Source organism: Asterias rubens, chromosome 14 (genome assembly GCF_902459465.1).
Source record: "Asterias rubens chromosome 14, eAstRub1.3, whole genome shotgun sequence".
Classification (NCBI taxonomy): Eukaryota; Metazoa; Echinodermata; class Asteroidea; order Forcipulatida; family Asteriidae; genus Asterias; species Asterias rubens.
Genome location: NC_047075.1, coordinates 4,984,175 through 4,994,430, shown reverse-complemented (window position 1 = coordinate 4,994,430; position 10,256 = coordinate 4,984,175). Strand labels below are relative to the sequence as shown.

The 10,256-nt window shown below is 40.1% G+C and overlaps 2 protein-coding genes across 2 annotated transcripts; one reads left to right on the top strand and one right to left on the bottom strand.

The window, feature by feature from the left end:
• Positions 1-2,157: 2,157 nt before the first annotated feature.
• LOC117299585 (lectin BRA-3-like) lies at positions 2,158-2,646 on the top strand. The gene has a single exon (XM_033783135.1). It carries the CDS (start codon positions 2,158-2,160, stop codon positions 2,644-2,646), a length of 489 nt encoding a protein of 162 aa, XP_033639026.1.
• Positions 2,647-5,525: 2,879 nt separating this feature from the next.
• On the bottom strand, positions 5,526-9,975 carry LOC117299523 (CD209 antigen-like protein E). The gene is made up of 2 exons (XM_033783067.1): positions 9,776-9,975; positions 5,526-6,224 (listed from the first exon to the last, which is right to left on the bottom strand). The coding sequence occupies exons 1-2, from the start codon at positions 9,931-9,933 to the stop codon at positions 5,882-5,884; spliced, it is 501 nt and encodes a 166-aa protein (XP_033638958.1). The 5' UTR covers positions 9,934-9,975; the 3' UTR covers positions 5,526-5,881.
• Positions 9,976-10,256: the final 281 nt, after the last annotated feature.

Here is a 10,256-nt window from a genome sequence, read left to right as displayed (position 1 = left end):
CTCTAATAATTGCGGTTGCTTTGTGTTTTTGTTTACTATTTACTTCGTCTAAAACGGTTGCTTTGTCCCTACCTTTTGTATTTTGTTGTGGAATGTTGTTTGGAATCTGGTGTGTAAGGATGTGAGTGCGAGAAGAAATATATGGCAGATCTCAAGAACCTCTTGACAGAGGAAGACGTGGTTTTAAGTTTGGGTGTATTTGTGTGAGAGTGAAGATCGGTATCAACTTGCCGAAGGCCTGAAACAGCAGGTTTAGTTTCCGATTTATTTTGTGGAGACAGCCACAACCAAAAAATCGTTTCAAACCGACAAATTCAGTGTCGGAAGAACTCTTTTTCCCGTTTTGGGGAAAACCACAACACTCGGCCCGTCTGAGGATCTCGCCAGTAACACAACCCGTGAGTATTTACAATGTACTTGAATTATTTTATTGTGTTCTACATCATTCAAACTATTTTACTTGGGGTTATCTAAGGTCATTGCATTGAAGTTTTTGTACAAACGATCGTTATTATTGTGTGTTCAACCAAATATTTGCAGAACTAAAGAATCGAGGTTATTTTTGCCATGGTTGCCAAAATTGAGAGAGAAATCTTTTTTTTTAGAGAACGTACCGGGGATATTTCGTATCTCTAACCAAGAGTTGATTGTAAATAATTTATTCTCGAAAAATGTGGTTCTTCTAGAAATGAGAAGTATTGCTTGTAATGCTAGCAACTGTTTGCAAACTACTTTTGAGGGTTTTGGTTTATTTTATATTAAATAGGGTGGCCGTGGGTTCAGGAGTAATCACACACTCTAAGAGAGAGATGGCGCTGGCCGAAAGATGTACTAATTCCACCGAACTGTTGTAGACGAATGATACGTACTTGGCAGTCTGGAGGTGTAGACATACCTGATGATGTTCCGGAGTTGAACGCCTCCGTGATGATGAGTTGATCGTGATTAGTAAAGCCATGATTTTGTAAAAGAATTGAAGTTGTAAATCTTGTAAAAGAAACTGAAGGTGGGAATACTCCATGGGTTGAACTAGATTATTTTAAGATTGTTTGAATCAATAAGAAAAGTCTGTTCTGGAGTTGAACTCCTCCGTGATGAGGTAATGATACAATTGTTTATAATTAACATTGTGTATATCATAAACGAACTTGAAGCTGAACTTAGTTGAATTGAAGTTTAAGATTGTTTGAATCAATAAGAAATGTTCTGGAGTTGAACTCCTCCGTAAAGAGTTAATCGATCGTGTATCACCAAGCATTTTATTTAAAGTTAGGGTGTTATAACCGAAACTGAATGTGAAAGGATTCACTAGTCGAACCAAGAGAGTTGAACATAATTTTCGTTAAGTTATTAATTTAAAATAAATGTAATTTTCTTGTATTCATAAGTCGCTTTCTTGTTAGTCGTTTCGATTATTTTCTTGTCTGTGGTTTCAGTGGTGTTAGTTTTTGAACCGGGGTCACCATTTGCAAAAGTTCACGAGAGAATTAAGGATAGGTGTTTGCTAAAATCGAATAATGGTGACAGTAATAATAACGGCACTTGCGTTCTTGGGCAAGATGCTTTACCATAACTAAAGTGTCCTTCGGATGGGACATTAAGCCTCAGGTTCCGTGAAATACGGTTGGTAGTGCACACAAACTAGCCTAAATCGTTGAAGAATACTAGTTATAGCCTATGTGTATTTGATTCACCATGGCGAACACTTGTATGTTAATGTTTCTTCAGGCTTGCGAGCTCATTGACCAATAAGTTCAATAACCCTTGGTTTTGTCGCCAAAATTGTATTAAATCTTATTGTTTCAAGAACTACGTAGCACCAGGAAGTTTATATTATTCTTAATAACATCAATATGGTTATTGAAAACTTAAGTCATGACAGATGGGGAGACTTAAAATATTCCCAAAACGATGTAATGTTGCCTATCTCTGTCAGATTAATCATGATTATTGTTTTTTAATAAACAATGTAATACAAATTTTCGCTCAATAAAGACACAGTGTGTAATGATATTAAGTAATTTTGTTATTAAGCCTTGTTTTAACTTGGGATTAGATTTAATCTGGGTATATAAGACAAGATGGATATTGAGGCACAACTCATTGCAGGAATTAATGTTACCACTGTAACAGCACGGCTATTCGGACAATCCCAACATGAGCGTTGCATTACGGTACCTTGGTGTTTTCGCACTGGCCTGTTTAGTTGTCGCCCTGCCCCAGGTAGAATGCAGATGTCCTGCGGGTGCCACTAACTGGATCGAGAAAAACAGCACCTGCTACAATTTCATCAGAAAGGAGGAAACATGGGACCAGGCCAGACTCCAGTGTGCCTTTGAAAGCGCCAATGCAGATCTCGTCATGCTGAAAACTGCAGATGAACTTACCTACGTCCACACCTTGGTACATGCCGGAATCGTCATCGGTTGCGGTAAGAAATACTGGATTGGACTAAACGATAGAGAGCTGGAGGGGGAGTTCAAGTGGGTGGATGGAACAACTGCTGGGTACACAAACTGGGCAAGATTCGAACCCAATAATGCGTTCAGGGAAGACTGCACTGAGATGGGGTACGAAGATGCACAATGGAACGACGAAGACTGCGGCAGGAAAAGGTGTTTTGTGTGCGCAGTGACCTCTGATTAGAGCGCGCCAAAGAGCTACATTTTGAACATAATTTTGAACAATACAGGACTTCGACGTCAACAAAACGAGACCATATAAGCGACCAAATAGTGGAACACCTCGGGATATAGAAGGACACAATAAGTACAAATTCTTTAGACCATTTGCACGCGGTGTCACAGAGAAGGGCGCCCTCTATTGACGGTACATTTAGCGGATGGTTTCATCAACTGGCCCCTGTCTTTACGGATAAAGACGGACACTGGTCTTACACAATGGATATGTTGTTACACGGACTGTATATACATTAGAAACAAAGTAGTACGGTGTGGCGGTATGTCTGAATACCCCCCCCCCCCCCCCCTCCATCACCAACACCACCACCCAAACAGCGAACAGTCTACCAACTTCCTCAGACAGCGTCCTCCAGACAATGTTAATTACCTACAGGGACAGGGTCTTCGGGACAGCATTTTCCTAGGAGACCGGCATGCCACTTTAATGGAATATCTGTCATAGCCTGGACATACTGCTGCGAAATAATCATTTGCTGCGAAGACAGCCATGTGACGTAAATTATAATCGAGGACACGGCTTATAGTTTCCCAACAGTTATAACATTCCCCTTGTGTTTTGTATCGTTGTCATAAAATCACATTTTGCTTCGTAAAGTTTCCCCTATAATGTTCATTCTTAACACTATGCCGTGAATCTGTGTGTAATTTTCTCAGTCAAAACTATAGTAATTGGCAAATACGATAATATAATCAGATATTAAATGATTTTTTAATATAACAATTTGATATAATTTGTTTAAATATAACTGCCCGTCACTGGCAAATAATTGTCTTAGAATGTTGGTATCGCATTAATTTCAACTAGTACACTGATGTAAATTAAACTAATCGAATGTAATAAATGCAATAATTTGAAACTGCATCAGTAATTTATTTTGTGTTTCCATTTTGTTCATAATTAAAATTAATTAAAATGTTTTTCGTCTGAAGTTGTCCCGTTGAATAGACACTGTATTCATATGTAACTTTCACAGGTGCCTATAAGTATATTTGGCAATTAATTCAGCATTCGTCAACAAAAGCAACTAACGGTCCTACTGTTTTTTATTTTATTTTTTTTTTTGCTGCGGGGTTGGAGTAGAACGTGATCACTTCAAGGCACTGGACACGTTTGATAAAAAAAAAAATCAAAGACCAGTATTTGCACAGTATTATCTCAACACATGCATGGAATAACAAATTTGTGAACATTTGGTCTTTATACTTGGTAATCTTGGCTTCAGCTGAAGTATTTTTTTATGTTTTGAGTGAGAATTTACCTCTTTCTCGAAAACTACGTTACTTCAAAGGGAGGTGTTTCTCACAATGTTTAATACTTCTGACAACACTCAAAATGCTCATTACCATGTGACTTCTTATTATACGATTATGTTTTGTAATTACCAATAGTGTCCAGTTTCTTTAAAGCCATTGGGCACTTTCGGAACAGAAAACAATTATTACAGATTTATAAATAACTTACAGGGTTTACAGAAGGTAATGGTGAAAGACCTCCCTTGAAATATTATTCCATGAAATGCTTTACTTTTTGAAAAATATTAAACAATAAATATCAATTCTCGATATCGAGCATTATGGATTTATTTTAAACACATGTCATGACACGGCGAAACGTGCGGAAACAAGGGTGGTTTTTCCTGTTATTTTCTCCCGACTCCGATGACCAATTAAGCCTAATTTTTCACAGGTTTGTTATTTAATATAGAAGTTGTGATACAGGAAGTGTAGGCCTTGGGCAATACTGTTTACCGAAAGTGACCAATGGCTTTAAGGTAATTGATGACCAATATCTTTATTACAGATGGACACATTGTGACGTAACGAGATCGTAATAAACTGACAAATAGGAAACAAATTCAATGCAAAACACAACATCGTGGTTTAGCAATGCAAAGTAAATCAGTTTAATCACGATTGCACTTTATCATTAACTAACTTGTATAATTTGTTATAGATGAGGAACTATTCGACCAGTACACTCTAAAAAAAAACGGGTCAAAATTTACCCGGAATTGGGTCCCATGGGGCCAGACTTATTTCTGGGTCTGTTTGACCGGAAACGGGTTTAAAACATTCATGTGGACATAACACAACGTCCACGCAGAGTTTTTACAGTGATGAAACATAGGATTTTCCTTAAAGTCACCTGGAAGTGGTATTTTGTCAAAATAAAGCTTTTGTCACTAAAATATGTGTTTTGATGAGTGGAATATAAAGAAACAATTAACTAAGGTTTAAACAAATTAGTTTCGATGTTCGTGACGTCAATCGAGGCGCGATGAATCGCATGCAGTGCCAACGCAAGATAGTGACGCTTGGCGCAAGCTAAAAACATGCCCTCAAAGTTGAAATAATACCTGATTTTGTTTTTTACGTTAGGCTTTATGTTAGGCTTACGCTCCTTTATGTTCGTTACGTCTTTCGTGTACCTTCTTTGACTTCCCCACTAGCTGGAATAATTGTTGGGATGGCGTCATGTTTTAGAAAATAACTTTTCTTTTCATGTCAAAATGTGTAGTGTATTCCGGATTCTCGAAGCACGACGGCTCGAAGTGTTTGCTGCACAGCGCTGGGAAAGACTTACAAACTGACCCCATCTTTAGTTGTTTTGCTGCGTCCAGCAGCAATACACCTGGTCGACATTGCCGGAAAAATGCAAGAAAAAACCCTTTCGAAACGTACAAACTCACGACTAGAACTTGAATGTACTTGCAAGTACGTGTGTTCGATGTTCGATCGAGGCAAAGTCTGCCTTGATTGACGTCACAAAAGGGGTAGGCGGAGTCCCCCCACAACTTTATTAATTTTTTAAACATATAAATCGTTAAAAACAGTTACTCAAAAAAATAGTTTATTGTTCAGAACCATAATATACTCTAGTGTTAAAAACAAAACAAAAAAATAAATAAATATATTTCCAGGTGACTTTAAGTGTACAGAACAAAGGAATGTCCATAGAGGGTATGTAAAACAGAGTTGAGTGGGTCCAAACCAAATAGTGTCATCGCAATGTGTAGGCCCTACACCACATTTCAAAATGGCTTAAATATGATTCTCAAAATAATGTTTTTGTGTTTGGGGTACCATGGATAATTATATCACGGTGTCGTGCTATCTTCCGGTCATACTGTTCTTGCAATAAAAGGTTGTCGGCAATGTAAACTTTCGGTCGTATAACTCTAATTAGCCGGTTTCTCGCACACGAAACAACGCCTCTCATTGCAATCTTCGTCGTTCCACTTGCCGTCTGTGTACTGCATCTCGATACAGTCTTCTCCCCAGCTGTTGTTTGGCTCCCATCTGTCCCAGTTGGTATAGTCGAGCACGTGGAAGGTGTCGAGCCATTCGAACCTACCCTCTTTATGGGAATCGTGGCCGCCTATCCAGTACTCTGATATGCCCGTTATGCCGCAGCTGAAAAGGGGAGGTTTTGCGTGGACCATGGTGTGGACATACGACTTCTTTTCTTCTGTGTTGACGACAACAAGATCAGCATCAGCCTGGTTAAACTTGCATTGCCTCCTAAAAATTAAATTAAAAACATACATAACAATGTTGTATTTGAACATCAATAAACGTCAATAAACTTGAAACTGGCATTTTTATGTTCAAATCATTATACTGTGACGGACAGTGCCGGGTGTATGTTATAAATAATTTATAACACCCGGCACTGTAATTATTATGCTGCGTAAGCTTATGCACGATCTGCGCATGAGTTGGCTTGCGGGGCACGCTGGTACTTCTGGGACCGTGCGTGCATCGTCAGTCTGCAGCGAGCATTCAAGGAAGAAACAGGTACGTTCTTGACTCTGATTATTACCCAAGTGTTATTTGTTGTGCAATCTGCGCTAGCTTGCGTGATTTATTGCAAGTTATATGCAGCGAGTTCCAGGTTTCACTGATTAACTGAATCTTTTGCTGGTGATCGTGAGAATATCTCTGTGTGATCAGTGAAGGGATCGACGGAAGCGGAGCGCTTGTCAATCTTTTTGGGGTAGCAGTCCGTCGCTGAGTTAGCCAACGTTAGTTTTGTGGCTGAGTGGCAGGACTGTGGTTCAGGGTATCTGTGTGAATGTCTCATCAGGGGGGTACACGTGAGTTGAAGCAGGGAAGACTGTGCTTTGTGCTAGTCCACTTCTCCTCAAACGTGGCGGCTGCGAGACTCGTGTAGGTGATTGCTTGTGCTTTACCTATGGTTGTCGATATAGCTGGGCTATATTGTGGTGTGGGTGATTGCTTTGTGCTTTACCTTTACCGGCTTTATATGGTGGCTTTAAAGGGACATCGCAAATATATATTGACGCCAATATTGACGCCAATATTTGCGACTTTTACCCCAAGTTGCAAATATTGACGCCAATATTGACGCCAATATTCACGACTTGGCCCAAAGTCGCAAATATTGACGCCAATATTCACGCCAATATTAACGACTTGGCCCAAAGTCGCAAATATTGACGCCAATATTGACGCCAATATTCACGACATGGGCCCTATGCCGCAAATATTGACGACAATATTGACGCTAATATTCACGACATGGGCTACACGTCGCAAATATTGACGCCAATATTTACGACATAGCCTCAAGTTGCAAATATTGACGCCAATATTGACGCCAATATTCACGACATTGCCTCCAAGTCGCAAATATTGACGCCAATATTGACGCCAATATTCACGACATGGGCTACACGTCGCAAATATTTACGCCAGTATTGACGCCAATATTCACGACATGGGCCCCAAGTCGCAAATATTTACGCCAATATTCACGACATGGGCCCCAAGTCGCAAACCCGCTCAGGCGTGAATATTCATTGTTTTTTTAGCAACCTAGGTAGCTGGGTGGGCAAGAAAATAGTCTGGCGCACTGGTCCCGATTTCGCTCGCGTGCTCTGACAATAATATCGTTCAGCATTGTGATTTGCGTGCACTGACGACTGCCAGGATGTAAGTTCGACTAACAAAAATGGAGACTGAAAATCGGGTAAATATAATTGTATTTCTTATTAAAGCCCAGTATCATTACTTTCATTTACCCTGCCACCCCCCCCCCCCCCATCACAACAAGGACTACTCGTGCTGCGCCGCGCCATGCGTAGGAAAGTACAGCCAGAGATCGGTGGGTCTGGGTGCCAGACTGTGTGGGAAACAGACTCCCCAAGTTGCTTTAAAAAAAAAATCACGCCTGAGTGGGTTTGCGACTTGGGCTATGTCGTGAATATTGGCGTCAATATTGGCGTAAATATTTGCGACGTGTAGCCCATGTCGTGAATATTGGCGTCAATATTGGCGTCAATATTTGCGACATAGGGCCCATGTCGTGAATATTGCCGTCAATATTGGCGTCAATATTTGCGACATAGGGCCCATGTCGTGAATATTGGCGTCAATATTGGCATCAATATTTGCGACATTTGACCCATGTTGTGAATATTGGCGTCAATATTGGCGTCAATATTTGCGACATAGGGCCCATGTCGTGAATATTGGCGTCAATATTGGCGTCAATATTTGCGACATAGGGCCCATGTCGTGAATATTGGCGTGAATATTAGCGTCAATATTTGCGACTTTGGGCCGAGTCGTGAATATTGGCGTCAATATTGGCGTCAATATTTGCAACTTGGGGTAAAATTCGCAAATATTGGCGTCAATATTGGCGTCAATATATATTTGCGATGTCCCTTTAAAGCCACCATAGCTTTACCTTTACCTTTACCTATACCGGATGTGTGGTTGGCACTGCTGTGGCGCGTGCTTGTTAACGGGTGGCGTTTTGACCTTTATTTAGGAGGTTGACGAGGCGATTGCCGGAGCTGCTTAGGCGCGAGAATCACGGGTAATAACGACCCGTGCCCGCCACAATACTAGTAATCTCCTTCCTCGCACAAATTCATGACTACTCAACCAGATCCTGTAACAACCTGTTTCTTCCTTTCACCTGCACTGTGCACTTTAGCAACACCCTTCGATTCACTGGTCCACGTCTTTGGAATGCTATCTCTAGCAATTTAAGAACAATGCCGTCCGTGGGTCGATTTAAGATCTCTTACAAAAGAGTCCTCCTCTCCCACTATGTAACATAGCTATTTTCTCCACTTATATATTTTCTTTTTTCGTCTTCAGTTAGCCTGGTTTAATATTCTTTGTATTTTGTCGTCAACATTTTGTATTGTCATTGTGTAATTGTCTTGTCCTTGTTTCTTCTTCGATGTTTGTTTGGTTGTTTGTTTGTTTGTTTGTTTGTTTGTTTGTTTGTTTGCTTGTTTGTTTGTTTGTTTGTTTGTTTGTTTGTTTGTTTGTTTGTATACTTGTCTGTATAAAGGCTGTTGTCTACAAGCCACGGCTTATCTAACAGCATCATGCTCTCGCTCCTGTCTCGTACATAGTTAATTCCAATAGTTATTAATTTATTATTTGCTTTTATATTATATTGTTTTTGTAAAATTTAATGCACTTTAGATTTGTAAAATTTCTATTTACTACTAATTCTCACAATTTTTTTTTTCAACAAGAGTGTGGAATAAATGTTTTATTGAATTGAATTGAAAAATTTAAAATTTTATTGAAGTGGCGTAATCAGTGTTGGGCATGGTTTATAACCAGCCTGGGCATGGTGAAAAGCCCCCGTTCTCATTTATAACAAGCGTGGGCATGCCGGTGAATGAGCCCCTCTCTCGTTTTTAACAAGTGTTGACATGGGGTGAACATCCCCCCTCTCTGGTTCGTAACCAGTGTGGACCTGGGGTAAATACACCAAATGAGAAGACTGGTCTTTGGCAATTACCAATAGTGTCCATTGTCTTTAAGTCGAAATGTTCTTGACCGATCGGCCACGACACGCCATAAGCCTTTTTCTGCGATATGGCGGACATAAATGCTACAAAACTATAAGGTTTTTAGTCTTCTCGCGTTTAGAGGTTATAATACTTTAAGTAACCACTCTTTAAATTCTGGGCAACACAAACTATTTTTTTAGAAGCCTTTACAGCAGCTTCCGATAGTGTACAGCATTCTGAGAAACGTTTCCCTTCTGCACTGGTTACTTTTATGCTCGATCTTACCTTGCTTCATGCCATGGCTCCTTCATCTTGAAGAGTTGTAAACAACTCGTACCATTAAACAGCGACCAATTCTTAGGGCACTTTGGGGCTGGGTCGGGCCATGCGGCAACGACAGCAACCGAAAAGAGCACAGTGAAAACTACCAACGAAACCTGCATGGTGTACTAGGGGAGTTCTAGTTCGCACAGTTAATACTGACACCCTCTCTGCTGGACGACTAAATGCTATGTGAACGAGTGGTGCCGAACCCTGTCATTTTTATTTTATTTTTCAGGAAAATCAACGATTGACATTCTGACAGTATTGTTATTATCAGATTGATGCATAGGCATATTATTCTTGATATAGGTTATCTCGTTGTTTGATAAGTGACCGCTCGCGCATGTCGAGTGGTAAAGTCACGAGGGCCTCTTTCAACATGTTTGCGGTTTTTGAAGCATTATTCAGAACGTGTGTTGAGTGCTGAACGATCAACCAATCA